The 24,017-nt window shown below is 37.4% G+C and overlaps 1 protein-coding gene across 1 annotated transcript; it reads right to left on the reverse strand.

Moving 5' to 3' along the window:
* Window positions 1-11,347: 11,347 nt before the first annotated feature.
* LOC148945315 (uncharacterized) lies at window positions 11,348-11,854 on the reverse strand. Its single transcript, XM_089099001.1, has one exon. The coding sequence runs from the start codon at window positions 11,852-11,854 to the stop codon at window positions 11,348-11,350; it is 507 nt and encodes a 168-aa protein (XP_088955127.1).
* Window positions 11,855-24,017: the final 12,163 nt, after the last annotated feature.

The raw sequence follows: 24,017 nt of genomic DNA on the forward strand, positions 1-24,017 counted from the left end.
CAGCTTAATTAACTTATCTAAATAACATAAAAATCCGGCGGGAAGGGCTAAGAAGCAACTTAGAAAGCGACTAAAACTAGCGATTCGAAAAATTCAATAATTAAGAAATTATAAATATTGCGGACATTTCAAAAAGATTTTTCACTTACAAAAATAAGAATTAAAGACTGAAAAATTTTGCCAAAAAAGAGAAAACTGAAATAAAGAAAACTAGAAAGAGAACAATTGGCCGAAAAGTAGGCAAATGAACTTCGTTCAAACCTTTTCTGTGGGAAATTATTTACGAGACAGGTTACACCATCGTTTTTTTTCTATGACTAAGCAAGTCTAAACGTGGGATTTCTTCTCTTTTTTCTAGTCGTCTGCCCAAACTATATTTATCCTTGACGCATCTAATAGAAGTACATACACACAGGAACAGCAAGTTCGGAAGCCTGGTCGTGAGATAACAACCTTTCTTCTCGTGTCCAACGTTGCCATGTGGGTCGTCAAAACTCTTGAAAAATCAAGAAGTGATGCCCATCCCATTCAATATCACTTTTTTGGCTTATGGCCCTGGACCATTATAACAAACGTATTCATGCCTTTGGCAATATTTTTCAGATATCACTCCACGGTTTGCTTCTTTGAGATTTGGAAGCGATGTTACAAAATAAAGTTTAATGATGTAAACGATGTAAAAGTCGATAAAGTACCAAGAGTTTCAATTTCTGCATAGAACTATGATGATATTCGTATATGATTTTAAATTTTGTAGTTTATCTATGTTCAAAACAAGTATTCGGTAACAGAACTATGAAACCTAACAGTGAATTGACTTCACTTTTATGTTAATGATTATGAAGATATATCTTGTGCTCTTACTGTAAAGCTGATAATTTCTGGAACAACTAATAGCTCCATGTGGTTTTGGTACTAACCAGCCGGCAATGAAATGGGCCATGATATGGATAATATTTGACTAGATAACGATGTCTACTTGAAAACACTAGGCATCAGCAATGGAGCCCAACTCCTGTCTGATATTATATTATAATGCCAGAGTAATCATCCCTCTTGTACAATTGACTGTAATTCTGGGAAATCGTTGGGTCAATTTAGACCATTGTTTTATGTGATAGAGGAGTAAGTGATGTTATTCTGCTTTTAAGAAGCCTGTGGAAGGTTTTTTAGGTTGACGAAGAATTGATGCGCTCGAAACCTTGGACAACAAACTCATATCCTTTTGGTATTTTAGGATACCTTTTGTACGGTCGTATACTTGTACTATGTTTATCATTCATTGTTTTGCGTTTTTCTTATGGATTGGCAGAAATTTTTATCCTGTAAAATAGATGATTGTTAATCCTTTGTCAATGTCAAATCGGTGGTGCCAGATTTACGGAAAGCTTAATTTTCAAGTTCCATGAAAGCTAATGTCAATACATTTGTTTGATTAGGTTCTAGGCTTTTGAAGTGTGTTAAAATATTTCCTAGACTATGGCCTACTATTTAAATTGTTTTGGATATTGCAGAATCAAAATAGCTTCAAATGGTATAATTTTCCTGAAAAAGGAAGTGGTTTCCTCTAGAAGCAGTATTATCTAGAATATCGATTTTTCTATAAATCATGTATTTATATTTCTGTACTTATATTAATATTTCTAAAATGATTTTAAATTTGTTTTCACAAAATTTTAAATAGAAAAAATTATGAAAATAGGCCTATATATTGTAATGTAGCTCAATAATATATAATAGTATTGTCTTAAAATCAAAACATTGAAAATACCCTTTCATACTTGTCGAACAACATTAAAATGTGAACATTGTCTGAATGCTCAATTAACTGTCAATTTCCTTAGCAGTATATGAAAGGTAAACATATCTATAAATTCAGCATCTTTATTTACCCCCCCCCCCCTGGATACAGCCCTGGGTTATTGTAAGGGAACTGGCGAAATCATAAAATCAGCAGAATTATGATGGTTTCAATTTCAAAATCGGCTTCCTAAATCTGAAGAGACTTAACTACTTAAAAGTAGGTCTACCACAGGGCTGACACTGATTTTCTTGTGAATTTCTTCTTGAAATTATTTAAATAAACCTCGAAATAACAAGACATTTCACCATTGGTTTTCCTGCCCGATACTCAAAACCCTTGCTACACCAATGGATGGCCCCAAATTTTGGGGAGTTATTTTATGCCCATCCAGTTAGAGGTCTGATGGTTGCAAGTGCATAAATAGGCTATGTGTGGTTTCTTTGTTGCGCAGTTGAGGAGTTTTTTCTCTCTTTTTTTAGATTATTTCTTTGTCTCTCGTAGACAGTATGGAGGATTTAGCCAGCTGGAGTATAGAGACAAAACGTAAAACTAGTTTTCAGATTATTTACTGTCAGTCATTGTTCTGACATCAGTGAGTTAACATTGTTTGCTTGAGGAAACAATTTTTTCACTTCGAATATAAAGTTTCTTTTAATGTGCTGATCAAAGACTTTTTTATAATAATTGTATTTTTTTTTCTGTATAATGGCATTTTCAGAAGCCGATTCTTTTATGGACTATAATAATTTGATTATTTTATCAGCTTGTGTTTTTGTCAACTTCCGCTTGATTGGTGTTTTCTGCAGATCCTGGCACAATTATATTGGAATCTGCACTGGTTAAATAAAAAAAAAAAAACTGTATTTGCTTATTGTGTTTAAGAACTTCTATTTTTAAATTGATTGGTACAGTCAGCTGTCGTTTTGATTATTTTTAAGAAACTGTATGAATTGGACAACTTGCATGGAAAAATCTAGTTCAAGGTGAGTAATTCTACAATGTTGGCAAAGAGAAATGAAGGGTGAGCTTTTACTATTTCTAATTATTCAGAATAGCCTATGTTTCAACGTATAAATTGTACTTATACTTATTTCTAACTATCCTGAAACATACTAAGTGAATTTTATAGGCTATTGACTTTATGATATTTCTTCGGTAGTAGGCTACTGCAGTTCTGTGTCTGTTAAAGTCTTGTAGGGTGTGGTAGGTGGGATGTGAGCCATAGACTTTTCACAGTCTGGATAATTTCTCTCTTGGGAGTCGTGGGGACTAATACGAATTTACGGAAAAAAAAATTTGGGTTTCAGAAACCACCGTAGATTTTATTCTTTTTTTTAAGAGAGATTATTAAACCAAAGCAGAGACAGATGATAAATAAAGACAATTTCAAAATAGCAAAGACAAAAAATAGTTCATCTGCTCATTAAGACTTTATTGAACTAAAGATGAAATTGCATCTTGAAAATGCTGCTAGTCTACTACTAGAGTACTAGTTCTACTAACAACTCACTGCATCACCAAGCTGCCTGAGGCCAATACAGCTACATACGCTCCTCCATCCCCTTCCATTCGAAGCCTCCCTCTTTACACCCTCCCAGGAAGTTCCAATGTCCCTAAAATCTTTCCTTAGGACCTCCTCCCACCCCATTCCGGGGTGACCTCTTTTTCGATTGGCCCTAGATGGTTGGCTGACAAGGATGATCTTTGGCGATCTGTCATTCGCAGAAAGTGCCCTAACCATCTCAACCGTTCTCTCCATTGTAGCCCTAAAAAGCGGGATTGAACCACATTTTTTCTTACACCTTACAGTTTGAAAAAGACAGGTACCCAAAACAAATTATACGACTTATGACTTTACCTCCTAGCTTGTCGCCTTTACTTCTAAATCGAGAACCATGGCCACCTGAACAGTTTCAAAATCCTTCAGCGGAATATTATCAGCAATGGCCTGTCTTTTTGATCCTTCAGACCAGTATGGAGATATCCCCCTTGGAGATACGGATCTTCGAAGAAGTTTTTAAAGATAAAAGTACAATAATTCCAATTGATACATAGTCTCATCTGTTCAATATGAATGGTTGCCTAGAGACTGCAATCAATCAATAAAATCAGTTCCGTCGAGGCAGTTAAATCTTTTTCCGGTTTATATATTGCGCAGTTAGTTTATATATATTGCGCAGTTTCCGGTTTATATAGAGGGCATATCTAATTCCTAAAACCCGTTTTTTTTTTTTGAAGGTAAAAAAATAGCCTATGTCTGATATGAGTGCACGATAGCGTTTTATATGCTAAGTAGTTGCTGCGTTGCGACTGAGATTTCTATCAATTGTAGTCGTACGATCCGTGTTCTTTTGCAAGAATATTCAATAAGAAACAAAACCTGAACTAAGCTCTGAAAACGAGCAATATTTGCTTTCAACATAATGGAAAACATTTCACATGTAAAATATGACTTCTTTAATTTCAGTCTCACACCGAAAAAGAAACTTTAATCTTACAACTGCTACTACTAACAACTCACCGCAGCACCAACACGCCCGAGGCCAAAGCAGCTACGCACGCTCCTCCTCCATCCCAATCTATTCAAATCCTCCTTCTTTACACCCTCCCAGGAAGTTCTGCAACATTCTCCCACCCCAACTGAGGACAACCTCTTTTCCGTTTAGCCCTAGACGGCTGGCAGAAAAGGACTATCTTTGGCAAGCTGTCATCCGCTGAGCGTGCCCTAACCATCTCAACCTTTCTCTCGTTATAGCCCTAGCAAGCGGGATTGAACCGTACTTTTCGTACAGCCTAATGTTTCCAATACGGTCAGTCAGTCTGGTACCCTAAACAATCCGTTGGTGATTTCTCTGGAAAAAAGTGGAACGCCCTACATATATGTAGGGTACCTTCATAGAAGGTGCGGACCAAGGGGAAACCTTGTCCCTGGGGGTCCGTAATAGAAACTGGGGTATCCTCGCCCGGGGTTCGTAAATTACAGGTAGAGGAGGAATAAGGCCCCTTGAATGTACACTCAGTAGGACTCAACGGCGTGTGGACACGTCCCGGTGGTTACAAACCTTCTCCCAGCAATGGATTAGGTTGTATGGTGACGCAGAACACCATCTTGGGAGGATAGAAGAACAACTGCAGTAGGGCGTAAGATCCAGATCTATCGACAAAATGGCCTCTGCGAAAGGCTGCTTCGACTTTGTCGAAATACCCTCAAGACTGGGGACCTTGCGGTCTACTCTATTTCCACTTGAGGAGTGGCGCCCCTCGAAAAATTTATAGCCTAGTAAACGACACAGTATTTGCACTGAATCCCTAATCATGCATGTGAATTATCCATGGTAATAACAAACACACAGGGCTTGTGCTTACTTTTCTCATTCGTGGACTTAGATAATTTCTTAAACCACATTAGCCTGCATACTCTAAAGAAGAACCGATCAAAAAGTTTTTTTTTAAGGCCAAACGAAAGTACTGAAAAAATACACAAACGGAATAGCTCGCAAGGACAACCGCCTCTCTTTCAGCGCGAACAAAAAAAAATATATTTAAGCAAAATACCGAAAACTTACTTAATCCTCATGCTGGGGTGGCGTTGAGAGCGTTGTCAGCCTTCTCCACATGGGGCGGTATGCAGGAAGGGCCTCAGCATCAGTCAGCAAAATTCCAGCTTGGTTTAGGAAATTCCCAAGACAATCACTCCACTGAAACTTGGGTCTTCCTCTTGGACGCTTCCAGCCTCTACTGGTTGGTTCAAAGTCGTAAAGAATCCGAACTGGAGTGTTGGCAGGCATTCGCAAAAGATGTCCAAACCAATGAAGTGTCCGCTTGGCAACCAATTGTGACAAAGGTGAGTGGAAAGTCATACTTTGTAGGTGGTCGTTGCTGACAAAGTCTGTCCATCGGATTCCCTCGACCATCCAAATCCGCTTAGATTGAAGAGTGTTGAAACGGTTCTGGACAGCTGCAGTTGCAAGCCAGGCTTCAGCTGCATATAGCAGGATAAATAGACTGACCCTCCAAGTGTCTTCATTTTGGTGGCTTGTTTGATCATTGGTTTCTTCCAAACATGGCTCAGTGTACCGAAGACGGTAGAGGCCTTGGCCGCAGCAACTTTATGGTCGATGCAGCCATCCCAGGATATAATACAACCACCAGGCCTAAATAGATAAAAAAAGAAACAATCAAAAAGGTTTTTTTTTAAGGCCAAACGAAAATACTGGAAAAACACAAACGAAATATATCGAAAGGACAACCGCCTCTCTTCTTCAGCGCGAACAAAAAAATATGTTTAAGCGAAATACCAAAAACTTACTTAATCCTCATGCTGGGGTGGCGTTGAGAGCGTAGTCAGCCTTCTCCACTTGGGGCGGTATGTAGGAAGGGCCTCAGCACCAATCAGCAAAATTCCAGCTTGGTCCAGGAAATTCCCAAGACTATCACTTCACTGAAACTTGGGTCTTCCTCTTGGACGCTTCCAGCCTCTACTGGTTGGTTCAAAGTCGTAAAGAATCCGAACCTATCGGATTCCCTCGATTGTCCAAAACCACTTAGATTGAAGAGTGTTGAGACGGCGCCGGACAGCTGCAGTTGCAGGCCGACTTTCAGCTCCATATAGCAGGATCTAATAGACTGACCCTCCAAGGATCTCCATTTTGGTGGCTTGTTTGATCATTGGTTTCTTCCAAACATGGCTCAGTGTACCGACGACGGCAGAGGCCTTGACCGCAGCAATTTTATGGTCGATGCAGCCATCCGATGATATAATAGAATCATCAGGCCTAAAAAACTTAAAACTAACAGAAATTATTCCGTATATCAGTGGGGCTACCCACTCCTCAGAGCTTCACTCTACGCTGAAGTTGGCCACAATATCTTTAAAAATGATTGCTGAAACACAAGGGCCGTTGAACTGGAATAAAAAAAAAACTTTTTGTAAAACACTAGTCGGTAGCAGCTCATTTCATAGCAATTGGTTGAAAAGCAGGCTAAATCTTTAAAAGGGCACCGGAACTGGAAGCCCCCTCCTAAGTTTATTCGACCACCATTCCCGCAAAAACCTTATATTTTAACAATGGGCAACTTGCATAGCTTATAGTCCTAGCCCTGGGGGCTAGAAGCGTGGTTTTCAAACCCGGAGGCATGGAATGTGACCTTTGGACTGTTTTGAACAAAATGGCTGTCTCAAAATTCTGATAGGATGTGCTTGGGGAAAACGGTGTGGAGTGGCTTGTTGCCCTCCAATTACTTTTGAATCTCAAGAAGGGCGCTATAGAAATTTTAAATTTGCAATCGAATGAGGCGCCTCCGAAGTTTATATGACCACCCCTTCCATATGAAGTGTCTCTGGGAAAAACTAAATAAATTTTAATACATAGAACCCTTATGTCTCTTTTATGGCAGCGCTATAGCATTGTCTCTGACTTAAGGTGAGTAGAACTTCAATTTCAATTATAATGAACAACCGGAATTTTCCATGGGGAATTTGCGGGAGGAAAAATGCCTAGACCCGGTTTTTGCTAGTAGGACAGATACGTACGAAGGAATTAACCTAGAGGAAGCGTAAACTAGTGGCCTTAATTCGTCGAAATGTAGCAGAGGAAGAGGTATTTTTCGAAATCTAGGGGAAAACATTTTTTTTTGTTTCAATTTTTTTCAATGAAAATAAAAAGGCATTTTAAATGAAAATACATCCCAAAAAGGTAATTTTCAAAATAAAGGGGAGGGGACAAAATCTAGGTAGTCGAATCTAGGGGCCTTGGGTCCCCCGCCCCCCTGGATCCGCCAGTGGTCAAATATACACTTTTTACCATAAAATATAGTACGAGTAAATAACCTTCAGAGGCATAAATAGGATTCCGCTGTCAGACTTGTCCGTAGGAATTTGTTGGGGAAGGGGGGGATTTTAAGTAATAAATCTGCCAAAATTGTTAAGAAAAAATATGCAAAATTTTAAGACTTCGGGTTGGTCCGGTACACGTGGCCATTATCCTGCGTTTCTAGGTAAAACCTATTCGGGGAGGACCACCTGATTTGCATCGCATAACTAAAAGTATGTATGATAGTGGTAATTGCATAGACAGGAGGGGTCTGAACCAGGCAGTTACTCAGGTTTTCTGGTTTTACACCAATATTTTCAGAAATTTCAAATTCAGGAACGTGCCCAAAGTGTCAGGGACGTATCTGAAGGGCCCCGCCCTGCCCCAATCCTATACTTTTTGAATTTTTAGACACTTCGTATTTACATTATCCAATAGAATTCGTTTATTCATTATTTGAACACCAGCAAAACGAATCCGTGTAGATGCCTGCATAGTGTGACTTCAGGTTGAGCTTCAAAATCATATGACTTCCAGGACATACCCCATAGTTTATAAAAATATCCATACAATTCACCTGTTTTTTGCGACTTAGTCAATTTCCATTCTCCCCCGAACGATTCTTCTGCATAAGTACATATAATATATGTGCCTATAGCTCGGCTCAGGGACCTTTTATTTTGATAATGAAAAATAGTGGCATTTCAAATCCGTATAATTCAGATTAATTAATTCATCCGTTGATAGCTATGGTTTTGAGATCTGGATCAGAATTCATTATTGATGTGTTATCTTTAGCCTGTGATACTTATAACTGGATATATAAAATGATGGATCTTCAGTAAGTTTCATGTTTTCCGTAGGCAATAATTTCAATTCGAATTACTTGTTTTTTACTAGTTTTGCACAGGAACGTTCGGAGGAATCAACTTATGGGGAAGAGGCAAGCAGTGGCGTTAATTCATGAAATTGTAGCGGAAGGGGAGGGGATATATTTTTCAAATTCGAGAGGGAAGAATTTTTTGTTTCAGTTTTTTCAATCGAAAAACAAAAAGCATCTTTCAATGAAAGTACCTCCCAAAAATGAATTTTCGAAATATATGGGATACGGAAGATCTAGGGAGTATAATGCAGGCTTTACCTTCAAAACCTTCCGAGGATGAGTCATGGATAAGTAATATAGGAATTGGGCACTTGGGTGCTAGTTTGAAATTAAGTAGTTCTAGATTAGAGGCTTTTTGCAATCTTGAAAATTAGTAGAATCAGCTGAGTAAAGTTTTCAGGAATGGGTCCAGAGCCTGATTTGTGCCTTAGAAATTTTTTAAGTATCTATCCATACCCCTTCCCTCCAAAGAATACTGACCTTTGGTGAGCCTGGATAAACTTAGTGGTATAAAAGTGAAACTTTTAGGTAATAAACCCATACCACAAATGAGACCCAAAGAAAACATTTGTGTCTTAGAACTTTACTACATCCCAATTTAAAAGGTTTTAGTAATTTGGAAAAACATATTGTAGGCCTATCCTAATTTGGCTTGACATCCGACTATAAGCAGGTTTATCCGGAAACGGAAAGTAATAGGACTTCCGCCACGACTGTACTTCGGAGCGTGCGCGCACTGACTGGATTCGGTAGAGGGCGTTCCTAGCTAACGAACGAGTGGCTGGCTGGTCAGTTCGTCTCTGAGAACCTGAAGCAGGACTTCCACTTTCGAGTCTTAAAAGTCGGGGACAAGTCTTAAGAATTCGGGAGTCTTCGGGGACAAGTCTTCAAGATTCGGGGAAAAACCAAAATGGAATTTGGGAGCCAAAATTGGTTTTAGCTTCGTTTTCAGACTCATGTAGAGCTCGGATTCAAGAATTAAATCAAGCCTTTTACAGAGTAGGTTTTAGAGCCAAAGCACGGGAATGGAATCCATAGCTGAAAACGCTTATTGCTAACATTGCGGCAAAAACTTCATAATTGTTTAAAAAAAAAATAGGCTGAATTACACCCTGGAGCACTTTAGTTTTAGGTTTTACAATATCTTTGTTGGTTTATTCTCTAAGCCCGAAAACGAGACGTTTATGTCACTTATTTTCAGAAAGATTGACAAAAATAAAGTATGGAAAGGCAATAATCGCATAGAGAGCAATACCATGTGCAATGATTCTGTCACCAGGAGTTTAATAAAAAAAATAACCTGAAAGTAAGGAGCAGCATTAAAAATTAAAACGAATAGAAACGATAACATAATAAGGGGAATTGCCCCCTCTAAACACCCGACTATTCACGCTGAAGTTTTTTAGCAGTTAAGCTTCTCAGTTTCTCAACCTATAAGTAAGGGGCAATGTTAAAACAAACAGGAAGTAAATTAAAAAAAAAGTAAATTTAAAACTTAAATTAAACAGGGAATTTGACGACAATTGATGCATTATTCGTTTTTCATGCTGATTATAAGTTTTTTTTTTTTTTTTTTTTTTTTTTTTTAATCCCACCTCCTCTCCTCTCGGTGACCTTCAAATTTTCTTTAAAAATATCTTATAATTTATCTAATGTCACCTACTCTTCTTAATAAAAATAACTTCTTCAAAAAAATTCCATTTATTAAAATTTTATAAAAATTGAGCATTCCAAAATATACCAGGGTATAAAAATAGAGGTAGGGGAGAGAGGGGTGAAACCGTACATTTTGAGGATTTTGACCCCTAAAAAGCGCATTTCTAAAGATACAAACTTCCTTTTTACATGAATAGATAACTCAATTATTCACGGGTCTTGGTGATTTTTTTCAATGACACCCATCAAATTGTTTCTTGGTGAGACCCAAAAATGTGTGACCTCTTCAAGTGTCCAAAGTCACCCCAACCAGGGGGTGACTTCGGACACACATGGGGCATTTCTGTACATTCATTAATTAATGCTTGTAATTATTGATTCAGATATTATTAACATTTTATTCAGATAATATACAAGTTAAATGTAACATTAAATTTATTGTATAGGGAATTGGGCCAAATCACAGCCAAATACAAGAGCTTTGGCTGTTCGCCCAGTTCCTCCTACTGATACCAGTGCGGGAAGCTTCATAATAACGTCTTGAAAATCAGTTTCTGCACAATCTCGACATTCAGGGAAGATGAACTTCCTACCAGACTTGCGCAGGTAGTTTATTTTTGCTACCCTGCCACTTATTTCCGCAATTTCAGCAACATAGTAAACAGCAGAGTTTTTCTTCTTTCCAACCATAAACCTCACAAGCACAAAATTTCCACAAGATAATTCTCCATCTGTCTCAAACTCACTAATAATTCCACAATGTAAAGACTCGTCATTGAGCTGTATATATATGTTTGACATGCTGTCTCTAGTTTTGTCAGCAATGAGTGAAACCTTTGACATTTTCAATAACTTTTTCTTTTTCTTAGCAAGACTTAGCTCCGTCTCTGCTTCTAGTGCTCTTTTTTCTGGCGTTTCTGTCAGAATTCTACTTTTGCCTTTTTTACGTTTTTTGCGCGGCCACACTTGCATTTTTGCCTGTGGATATGGTCTGATGTTTTCAGGAGTTACTGCTGTAGGCAAGTTTGACTGCTGTTGACCCATCATGACAGGAGATGAATCACAAAATAAACCAGGGTGAGGATCATCCATATTGGAAGTTTCTGGGGCATTCTGTTCAGCTGGATCTGGGCGGTTTGTCACCTCAGCTGGCAGAAAATTGACTTCTGTGAACACATTTGGATTTACAGGTCAAATTCCTGCCTTCTCAAAACCAGCTGTGATTTTTTGAGGATTCAGCTTTTCCAGAAAGGGATACTTGCACAATTTTGCTATTTCATTTATTGAAATTCTCTGACCAGGGTTTAATTGCATCCAATTGTCAAATGAATCCCTGATTGCATGCTTCAATGGTGCATACACTGAAACATCAAGGGGTTGGAGACGATGGGAGCAATGGGGAGGAAAGGTTAGGAGGTGGATGCCGTTATCTTTACAGAAGGAAACTAATTCTACTGAAATATGGCTTTCATGATTGTCAAACAAGAATAAAACAGGGTTATTTTTGCTGGGTTTGACCTCTTTTAGAAAGTGTTCCATGGAACAAAGGGAATTGTCCAAAGTCATCCATCCACTGCGATGGGCTAAGCCAATGCATCCTGGTGGTCCATCTTGATACATCCTTTCTGGAGCTTTGACTCTTGGAAAAACAAACACTGGTGGAATTGTCTGACCAATTGCAGATACAAAGCATAGCATTGTGGTATTTTCCCCTCTTTCTGCTGACACAGTCTGTGCCACCTGTTTTGCTCACCTTTTAGCAATCACCTTTGGGGCCTGAACAACTGTGGGTACTTCTGTTTCATCACAGTTCCAAATTCGACCAGGAGGAAAATGATACTTGCAATATAACTCCTGAAGATTTCTAAAGAAGACAACAATTACAACGGCATTAAAGCCGGCAGCACAAGCCTGGCTTGTATTTTTGGGTTTTCTGATGGACAAACTGGCGTTCCGCTTGATGAAACCTCTTAGCCAATCCACTCCTGCTCTCTCATTCAATTTCCAGCTTGATGGGAATTTTATCTTCAATTGCCCATTGGTAGGCTAACTTTCTTGTTGCATAGGGAGTCAGCCCATGGTTAAGTAGTGAGCATTTTTCGAGGTATGCAGCAAGCTCTTTCTCTTGTTTGGAAGTAAAAACAAGCTTAGTGCTCTCCTGAACAATGTCATTGTCAAAATTGCTACCACTAGCACCACTCTGCTCCAGAATTTGCATTTTTGCCTTGTATTGTTTCATTGCATCCGCAAGGATACTCTTCTTCAGGGAAAATTCTTCTGCGGTTGCTCGGAAAGACAACTTCCCATGTATAAATTGAATAACAGCACGCCTGACTAATTCCGGATCAGGAGGACCACTCCCCTTTCGAATGTAGGTGCGAACCATCTGTAAAAGAAAATTATAATCGTCAGAACCCCAAGAGAATAACATGGAAATTAACACAGGTCACGCCATGCTTTGAGGTGTGCTTTGAGGCATAGAATGGAAAGATGCCTGCATGCAGCATAATGTTTAGTTTTACATTATAATACAAAACATTAAACAAAAAAACTTTAAAAAGCCACATCAATCATGTGTTTATGTTCATTTTTCTTACGTTTCTACAAGTCGGACAAACATTTCGGGGGGTTTCAAACCCTCTACCCCCTTGGATACAGCCTTAGACGCTACTGTTTATCTTTCTGATATAAGTAGGCATTGAATAAATGTTTATTGTTCAACATAATAGTAAATCATTTAATAATAAGTATTTTTTTTAAATACGATGGGTGAAAATGAATTGAACTGATCTGCATAGCTCTGAAGATGTACTGTAAATCTAAGATTATATAAATCTCACATTACTCCTTTTGAATGATCACTATCTAATTATAAGTTCCAATCACATATACTATAAAACTAAACATTATAATATATAAGACAATAATCCATAGAATGTATACAATTCAGAGTATGTATTTTAAACAAGCAGGGGTGGGGGGGGGGTAAGGTTTATTGGTACACCAGTTAGAAAGTATTGAAGAATATTCAATTAAGATTAGCTTGAATATTTTTGCCATAAACAGTGACATGCCGAGACTATTTTAAACGAATAGACAGTCAAAAGTACACCTTAAGTTTGGATAGAAATTAAAGGCTAAGCTTAGCCAAATCATATAAAATGCTGTCCAATCTTGAACACAGGATCTTAAAGTTGGAACAAAGTATCTAAATAATAGGCAGACTTAATCTTGGATAACTTTGGTTCAGGACAAAGATTGTTACACAGAGTAGTTGTGTTTAAATAGGCTAGGCTGTAAGACAAGGGATAACTTTTGTCTAAGTGTAAATGTTGAAAACAAAGTTTGATAGTCGAAACAAATCACTTCAGTTTCTCTATAGGACGACAGGAATATAGTCAATTTTACCAAGATTCTGCTTCGAGCTACACATAGTTCCATTTTCCAACCTATGAAAGACTTCCGTCAGTACAGGGCAAAACCGGACACCACGAAAAGTGTCTTGAATCGCCCCCAAAAAACTGTCCGGAGTTACCCCATGTTGGCACCATTTTGAAATATTTTTTTTTTGTAGATAACGGCCTGATATTTACTGATAAAAATTACCATGCAAATAGCAGGGGTATACCTTGTCTGATCCTGCTAACTCACGGCTCAAGAGCTACAAAAACTTAGAAAATATTTGACAAATACTACATGTGTCAGGATTTCCAGCAAGCATATAAAAACTTCCTTACCTCTTTTCTCGGTTGTCTCTTTTCTCCAAAATTTAAAACTTGCGCCAAATGAGCGTTACATAAAGGGCATCTAGCGGGAATTTTTTGAAAGGATTAGCTCAAAAACTTTAGACGACAGGTCAAACGTACGGAGTCGCCCCCGTGCGGTATCGCCCCTCTCTCCCCTATACTACATTTCAATTTTATTATACCTTTTAGGTTCATCCGATATCTCAGGCTGCCCTTCCCCCTTAGAGTACCCCTTCCATCATGACCTTAAATTACACTTTTCATATCCCTTTTCATCAACCTCTATTTCCCCCGATATATATTTCACTTTTACCCCCATCCCCCAGAATAAGAATATAAAAAAACAAAAAAAAAGAAAGAAAGAAATGAAATACTCCACCTTTACAAATAAATACCAATAGGTAGAATCTTTCATTATCTTCCTACTTCATTTCCTTTGCCCCTATTACCCATCTTTCATTTCCCCTTTGGCTGCTCAATCCTGATTAAAACATTATCATTATCCTGCTTTCAATACTTCTCAAATCTCTTTAAAACTTTATCTTTATCCTACTTTTAATGCTTCTTTCTTTATCATTTTTTATTCCTTTTTTAAATAACAACATTTCAATTTCTAATTATAAATTCTAACAAAACTTTTCATTTTTTATTTTACTCTCTTCTAAAAAAAAAACTCACTTTTACCTTTACCTTCAATTTTCTCCTTTCTGTTTGCCTTTCCTTATATTCACTAGCCTATCCAACTGAACTCTTACCTTTTTCATTACCTCTGTTGGGTTCGTATCTTTCATTTTCGCTTTCCAAACATAGTAGCTGAAATGTGTGAAAATGAATGCCAAATCTTCGTGTTTTTTCGTTTGATTGGTTTCCGTGCATCATTTTTATTTTAGAGCCTTTTCTGCAGTGACCAGTTCCTCATTTTCTTGTATTTCACTACCTAAAAGTTGTTTCAATTCTTCTAATCCTGTTTTTACACTTGTGCACTGAAGAATTTAATGTTCAAGTGTTTCAATTTGATTTCCACACCTTCCGCACATTCCAGTCGAATTGGTGGGGTCTATCCTATGTTTTCTCTCTTCAGTTGGCAGTATTTTATGAACTTGGAAAACCGCATGCTCTTTAACCTTCGGCGGTAAGAAACTATAGTGTATCAGGTCGAATATTTTCTTCAGTTTTTCATCGTCAAGATCACTCGTCTCTAGAATTTTCGCTGGAGGTAGGTTTTCCTGCGAAATGAACCATTGTTTCATATCTGTTTTGTTGATTTTTTTTGCTATCAGGGTCTGTGATCCTTTTTTCCAGTAATTCTTTGACAGTTCCGAAATGTTTTTGTACCGAATTTGGGCAGTCATTCCTTTCATTTCTCACCCATGCGTTATAGCAATTTTTCATAGGGGTTGTTTCTTCAAAATGGATTTCTTCGATGATTGTATTCATGTGAAGTTCTTTTATCTTGGCTTCTGTGTTAATTATTTGTAGGCCTCCTTGGCTTTTCATTAAAAACATATCTGTAAATTTAAGCTTTGGAGGGGGTTTTCTGTACCAGACGAACTGATATATCATTGATTTTATTTTCTTATGGATGCCTTTTGTGGGGTTTGATACTGAAGTGAAATACCATACCACTGGACAACAGTAAATATTAACGTACTGAGATTTTTGAAATGTTGTGAAGGCTCTTCCATAGCCGTAAGCAAGTGCCGACTGAAACTTCTGCAATGTTTTAGCCCAGTTTGCTTTTTTCGTCTCTTTCCATGTTTTTCTCCATTTGATACATAAACCCTGCATTTCATCTTTCCTTTCCATCCCGCCAATATACTGAGGTTCTTCTTCGCTTAAAGACAGGACTTCACATTTTTCTTTGTTTAATTCTGGTTTGAACAAATCCCAGTATTTAGTTATACAATACAGAGCTCGTAAAGAATCTATGTCTGTTTCCGTGACAGCCGTGAGGTCGTCGACAAATTCTTCTATTTTTTGTTGGGTTCCTCCTATCTCGATTCCTTGTATATCTTGCTCCAAATATCGTAACAAAGGGTCAATATATATTTAGAACAATAAAGAGCTTAATGGGCATCCCTGTCTCACTCCTGTCTCTGCTTCAAAGCTATCGCTTTCCATATTACCTATCACAATTGTTTGTTCTATTTTCTCCAAGGTCTTTTTTATCCATTCGATAAACTCTTTACAGAAACCGTATGCCACTAGTATAATAAGTAGGATTGTTCTTCTTATTTTGTCAAATGCTTTTCGAATGTCAAAGCTTGTGATTCTGTATTTCCTTTTTTCCTTCTTTTTTCCATCACGTGTATTGCGTTCCGTATGGCTCTTAGAACATCAGCTGTTTTCCGTCCATCTAATCCTCCTTTTTGTCGCTTACTTTTTGCAAGAACTTTGGTGATGATCTGATAGTCGCAGTTTGTTAAATTTACAGGTTTCCAGTTCTTCAGTTCTTCAAGACTTTCTGACTTTGGTAGGAGCTTCATTGTTCCAATGCATCTATTTTTTTCGTCGGGGCTATTTAGCATCTCGTTGAACATTTCAGACAGAATCGGGGCTATTTCATTTGCATTATGCTTATAAAATTCGTAAGGTATGCCATCTCTGCCCGGTGATTTGTTATTTTTCGCTTCCGATAATGCTTTTTTTATTTCTTCTGCAGTGATTTCGCTTATTAGCATTTCATTCTGTTCATCGGTTACTTTTGTTATATTGATTTCCTCAATAAATTCTCGTACCTTCTTTTGTTTGTCTTCGGTTTCTTCTTTTTCTTTCTTGAACACATTCTGGTAATAATCTCTTGCTTCGTTTAATATATCTTTTTCGTTTTCAAGGACTTCCCCTTTCTGTTGTTGGCTTATTTTTTTCTTCTCGCGGCATATGAGAGTTGTTGTTAACTGTTCGTTTTGAATATGTTCATCTATTTTAGTTCTTATTTTGATTGCTTCTGCCCGCTTATGCTCAACCTCACTTATCTCTGATAGAGCCTCAAGATATTCCTTGTTTCAGTTTTTGCCTGCATTTATTTTTTCTTTTAGCTGGTAAACTACTTTATATAGAAAGCTGACGTGTTCCTCTTCAAACCTTGCTGTATCACGAGAAACTTGTTGGGCCACTTTTGTAATCGCTGGTTTAGCTACACTTTCCCAATGTATCGGATGGCTACTTTTCTCGACAGTTGTCAGTACCTCTAATATCTTTTCTGTTGCGTTTGTGAATTCTTTGTTTCTCATTACTTCAGTATTCATCTTCTGTGAAAAATTTCTGAAAGAAAATTATAAGGTTCTAGGTGTTTACCCCGCCCGGAACATCTCCCGCGAAAAAAAACAACGAAAAATACTCCCATCCCCCCAAAAAAACATACTCCCCTGCTGAAAATACTCCCCGCATAAAATACTCCCCCCCACGGAAAATACCCACTCTCCCTGCAGAAAATACCCCCTCAAAACATACATTTTTTTTTCATTTTTTGCTTCTAATATGCTTTCCTTTGTTTTGGTTACCTCATAATGACTATATAGTCACCGATTAACCCCCACCCCTGCGGCCGTCCATGTTCCAAATATAGTACTTATTGCAGTATCATTTTTATATCAGCCTATCAAATCTCTGGACATGATAGCTTTAGGCTACAAATCATACACAAGTTACTTATTCTTTTTCTTCACACTAACATTATTCAGCATTAGTAACCAACGGTTCGTGATAAATAAGTCCGAAAATAATATAAAACAAGAAAACAATATGACCCTAATAACCAAATTTTCACTTTAAGCTATAATGTAAATTTTTTATGAATAATATTTTTGGTGTCAAAAGATCAATTCCTTCAATATATCATGCATTCAATCATTAGGTATTCAACATTAATACAGTATTTCGTAAACCAAAAATAGCAAAAGAAAACAAAATTTAAACTTACGATTCGGCTTTTTTAAAACAATTCTCCTTTAGAAGTTCAATTTCAAAACTAAAAATCCACATCAACGTTCCGTTAAACAACTTCAAGTATAATTCTTGACTAATTCTGTCTAGATTGTCTTGACCACGAATGATGTAAATGTAAGGATCTTATAGCATTCGGAATGCTACATTCGAAATGGTTTAATCTAAATTCAGAAAAATGATACTTTTGCGAACATATGAAGAACCGTCTATACTTAAATTGTATCGGTCTGGTTTTTATGAAAAGTAACACAGGAGACGAAAATTAACGAACAAGAGAGCAGTAAAAAATTATGGTATGTAAAGTAATATTTGCGTGGGATAGTCACTGGAGGTGACACCATGATTGGGTGATTCTCGGGGATTCGGGGAACCAAAGTTTTTTCGGTGAAACACATAGATTTTCACGGAAATCCCCGAAAATTCGGGGATAGTGGAAGCCCTGATCTGGAGAGTCAGGACAGGCATTTTTGCGTAACGCGTTTCTGTGAGTGGTGCAAGCCGAAAATGACCGTTTGTTAGAGCAGAGGTATGCGGTTAAATTATGTGCGAAACTGTAAATCGGCGACGGAGACGTTTGATATAATCAAGCAGGCTTACCCAGATGTTGCTTTAGCAAGAAATGGTGTGTTTCGGTTGCCCCAGGCCTTTTTAGAGGGCCGGGAAGAGGTCGCCGATGAAGATCTTTGACTTCAACAATGTGACTCGTGTGCGCAAAGTTTTGAACTCAGATCTTCGACTTAGTATTCGTTTAATTGCCACGATAATTTTAATTTAATTGCCCAAATATTAAATTTACCAAAATCTGTCGTTCATGACATTGTGACGGTGCATTTGAACATGCGGAAGGTGTGTGCGAAGACGGTTCCAAAAGTGCTCAGTGACGACCAGAAATTGCGGCGAGTGGAAGTTTGCCAAGAAAATATGAACATGTGTGAAAGTGATCCCCAATTTTAGAATAACGTAAACACAGGTGACGAGTCCTGGATCTTTGAGTATGATCCCAAAACAGAGAAGCAAACTTCCGAGTGGCACACGCCGGCGTCTCCTCACCCAAAAAAAGGAAAGAATGAGCAAATCCAAAGTGAAAACGATACTCATTGTCTTTTTTGATATCAAAGGCATCGTCCTACATGAATTTGTTCCTCCTGGACAAACCGTCAACGCCAAGTTTTATGTGGAAGTGCTCAAGAGCCTCAAACGAAGGGTCCGACAAGGCATCGCAGCCGACTGGAAGTTGCACCACGACAACGCTCCGGCTCACACCGCCTTTCTCGGGAACAGCTACCTGACCAAGGCCGGCATCCCAACGCTTCCACAGCCGCCCTAAAGCCCAGATGTGGCCCCGCGGTTTTTTTTGTTTCCTCTTCTGAAAAGGCCGATGAAAGGCAAGCATTTTGAGGCGACAGAGGGGATCCAAGCAGCATGCGCCGTGGCTCTCACAGCTATTCTGAAAAATGCATACCGTGACGCCTTCAATGCTTGGAAATCGCGCTGGCAGCGCAGCATTGAAGCAGAAGGAGCCTATTTTGAAATTTGCATCTTCAAAACCTAGATTTAAAAAAAAAGTAGACCCAAACTTAAGTTAAGGGAAAGCAAATCTTTTTCCAAAGTTGCGACAGATATGCAATTTTCTAAGCCTTAGAAAAAGGAAAGAAGTTGAGTAGATTGAGAACACCTTCTCTGGGCATATAGGCTCTGAATGCATTTCTGAAAGTACAATTCTCCTAGCTTGACTACTTTCACCTAGAATTTTACGAGAACTTACAGTACAGGCATATTTAAAACCATTTAATTTGCTGATGCTGGAAAGGGAAACTCAGCAGATGTCAAATTGTGACTAAGTAAAATCTGTTATGCATAAAAACTCCTTAATTATAATAACCTAGAGACGGTCCCTTAAAGGGGCTACGAACCATTATCGGATGCAAAATATTCAACAGGAGAGGTTTACGATAGGTTTAATTTATAAAATCAAATAAACGCTAATAATGATAAGTTTTCAGCAAGCCCTCTTGTGACCCTTCACGTTTTCCTCAAACTCCAAAAAATATTATACGAGTCGACAAAAAAACGGCAAAGTGACCTTTTTTGTTGCACAATCAATCTAAATGAAACGATTTTTCTGTCTTTCAGTCTACTTAGTTAAGAACTAAATTATTAAAACTAAAATTTTGAGTTTTTTGTACAAAATATTTTTGAAGTCATAGAAATTCCGGTAAGCTATAAGAACTCCAAGAATGATTGAAAAAATAACAGAAAAGGCCGTAATAGGAAGCTGAAGGCCCGAGTTGGTTGTCGAAGCAAGCGGAGGGAAGCAAGAAGGGCCCTTACAGTATTATAGGTTTTACTGAATGAAACTGCTACTGCCTATTATTACCTCTTGTTTTCCGATGAGAAGCCAGTTTTCTGGCTTCTCGTAGGAATACTTCCATGTATTCTTATTTGCCAATGAAAACAGACGTTTATGTAGTTAGTATCTTCTGACTTGAACAGCCACTTTTGTATCAAATCACTGAAATTGATTTGACAGCTGAGTTTTGAAACCCCGCCGCCTCGACAGACTCGTTCAAAGGTAAGGTATGAGCTAGACAAATAAGACAGAATACTGTGTTTATTTAATTTGAACTTTGGTCATTGTCTATTACAATTTTTGTTTGATTGGCTAAAAATTTCAAAGTCAAATGATTAAAATATTTTGCAACACTGTCATAGCATTGTTAATTCATGGTAAACAAGAATAAATGTCGCAATTGTAGTAATAGCTCATATCTCAGTTTAATCCTTTTGTATCTACCGGCTAAATGTAATAAAATATGTGCCACTTGAAAGACAATGGCTCAAATCATCTCAGATAAAAAAAAAGAAGAAAGAATGCAAGTGTGCGCTTTTTACAAACATCTCCAATATGTCTTTATCTCTCACTTATCGGAAGTGTGATATGAAATGGATTTACCCATAAATATCAGAAACGGATCTAGGTCAAACCTAGGGTGCTCATTGGCAGACATCTCTTCACCAAAAAATACTAATGGCATAAAAGATGTAAGTTGTTTCGATAACTTCTTGTGATATGGGTTTTATATTTTACAATTATGACAATAGACCCAATTTAATGTTTTTTTTAGATATGTCACAAAATTATGCCTTCTTCCATGCAAGTGATTAAATAAAAAAAAACAAGTTTTTTTTTAACTGAAAGTAAGGAACGACGTTAAAACTTAAAACGAACAGAAATTATTCCGTATATGAAAGGGGCTGTCCCCTCCTCAACGCCTCGCTCTTTACGCTAAAGTTGTTCATTGTTTTAAAAAAAATAGAGTTGTGAGAAAGTCAAACTTTAGCGTAAAGAGCGAGGCGTTGAGGAGGGGACAGCCCCTTTCATATACGGAATAATTTCTGTTAGTTTTAAGTTTAACGTCGTTCCTTACTTTTAATTAAAAGAAAACTTGTTTTTGTTTCTATTTAATTTTGAGCATTTTTGAATTAATGGAAGTTTTGATTTTGGCTCACCGTACATGAATAATTAAAACAAAAAATTTGAATATTAATTTTACTTTTATTTGGTTAAATGGCTTTCTCGAAACCTGTTTAATTTTATTTACGAACGTTTTTATTAGTAATAAATATACGTAACTTACGATTTAACTTACGTAACGAACCTCTATATTCTTATATTTTTAATACGTGTATTAGAGGGTTCGCCCCCTAGTCAATACCTTGCTCTTTAAGGTTAAGTTTGAATTTTGTTCAATTCTTTAAAAATGACCCCTTAATCACAAATGTCGTTAATTAGAATAAATAGCTCTTATGAAAGTACTAAATAATCTTTGGCTTAAAAAGCGAGGTATTGACTAGGGGATGAACCCAATCATACACGTAATTTTTTCTGTCGTTTTAAGCTTAGATGTTGCTCCTTACTTTCAGTTAAAAAACTTGTTTTTTTTATATATAATTTCTGATTTTTATTTAAATAATGCTGGGAAATCCGGCGCCCCCTTCATAGCAATGTTCCTTCTCCCATGAAACCTTCCTTCATGGTAAGATCCTCCCACATAACCCCCGACCCACTCCCCCCCCCCCCACTACCAGAAAAATTCCCCTCTGAAAACGTCTGTATACTTCCCAATAACCAATACTATATGTTAACATTGTTTGAAGCTCACAGCTTTAAGCACTTCCCCCGAGAACGTCGGTGAAATAAGTCAACCTAAAAGACATAGTTATCATATTTCCAACTATGTTGAACAAAAGGCCTCTCTTAAAATTTTTGATCAGGTGACTGTGGGAAAAAAATGAGCTTGGGAGGGGCCTAGTTGCAATCCAACTTTTTTGGTCACTTAAAAAAGACAGTAGAACTTTTAATTTCCGTTCGAATGTGCCCTCCCCCAATATTCCAGGAACTCTGGATTGATACGATCATCCCTGGGAAAAAAAAAACAAACAAATAAACACGCATCGGTGATCTTCTGGCAAAAAATGCAAAATTCCACATTTTTGTAGATAGGAGCTTGAAACCTCCACAGAAGGGTTCTCTGATACGCTGAACATGATGGTGTGAAAAAGGGGGTCTTTCCCCCTTTTTTCGAAAATCAGCCAAATTTTCTCAGGCGCTTAACTTTTGATAGGTAGGACTAAACTTGATAAAACTTATATATTTGAAATCAGCATTAAAATCTGATTCTTTTGATGTATCTATTGGTATCAAAATTCCATTTTCTACAGTTTTGGTTACCATTGAGCCGGGTCGCTCCTTACTTACAGTTCGTTACCACGAACTGTTTGAAAGTAAGTTCGCTGTTTGAAAGTTGAGAATAACGTGTCACGAGCAGTTTTTTTTTCTTTTCTTTTTGTGAACAATAAAGGACAATGAAATGTTGCTTTAATTTTTATTTTTCAGCAATATGGCGTCTTCTACTTATTGTTCTGCTGATGGCTGACTTTTTCTCCGAGATTAGTTAAAAATTTTCATTTTTTCTAGTTTCTGCCATAAAAATAGACAAAGCTCTATTAATCTCGTTTCATGCTTACATAACGAATATTTACATGTAGAAACTAATCTTAAACACAAAACTTCTCGTTTAACATTTTCCGTGAGCGACTGCCTGCTTTCCATAATTCTTTGTCATAATTTTGTTTCTATAGCATTATATTATCGTCATGTTTTGGTATATTTCCTTAGAATTAACCTAACTTCACTTTTTGGGTGTGTTCCGTTTAACAGACTAGTACCAATTTGACAATAAGGTTGCATACAGCCCGTGGGTTTGACATTTCTGGTCTAGACTCAGGATAAATTTTCGATTCCCAGAGAAGTGGAAATAGAAAACGGCTGTTCTTCATCGTTGAAAATTCACGTCATTCGCAACAGAATGTGTATTTGGTTTCACTGCATTTAAATGATAGTCAACGTCACGTAATTTGAGAGGAAAGTGTAGGCGTAAAGTATTCTGATTATTTTGTCATTGAGAAAATGCTGAACGCCTTTGGGCAAGAAGAACTTAAAACTAACTTTTTCAGCCTAACCGGTTTCATCCGGAATACCAAAACTCATGCTGTATAAAGAAGTTTTCTTTGGTTTTGGCTGAATATTGCATAACGACATTACATATTACCAGGAGGTTCCATCTCTGTAAAAGATTAACTAGGATGCCAAGAATATTAAAAAAGATAATTTATTTAGTATCTAGTTGGTATGACTTACAGGCTCTATGTTTTCGGCAGTTACAGGGTAATGCCAAGTTCAATCATCAAGTTCAATCATTTTATTATTAACATATACATGTATATAATTGATATAGGGGTGCTAATTAACAAAGTGTTAGGGCGGGAAAAGAATTTTTTGATTTTTTGGTGAAGATGCGAGAAAAATTATTTTTAAAATTCTCCGTGGGTGTATTTTTTTTTCCATATTTTTACCTGAAAATACTAAGAAAAGGTATTTAAAATCTAGGAGAAATACCCTCCTGTCCCCTCCTTAAATTTGAACCCCTGGGTTTAGTTCATTGGCACACTTAAGGCCAGGCCCAGGATGCTCTCTGAAATTGAATCTGGGAATAAAAAAAGTATCTGCTTTGGTCTTAATACACAGCCATTTATTTATTTTTTAGCATTTTTAGACTTTTCAAGGGGATTACCATCTTATTGGGTGGGTAACTTAACTAGGGGTT

This window comes from Artemia sp. Qi Xiang Cuo, chromosome 13, assembly GCF_049724085.1.
Source record: "Artemia sp. Qi Xiang Cuo chromosome 13, ASM4972408v1, whole genome shotgun sequence".
NCBI classification, from domain to species: Eukaryota; Metazoa; Arthropoda; class Branchiopoda; order Anostraca; family Artemiidae; genus Artemia; species Artemia sp. Qi Xiang Cuo.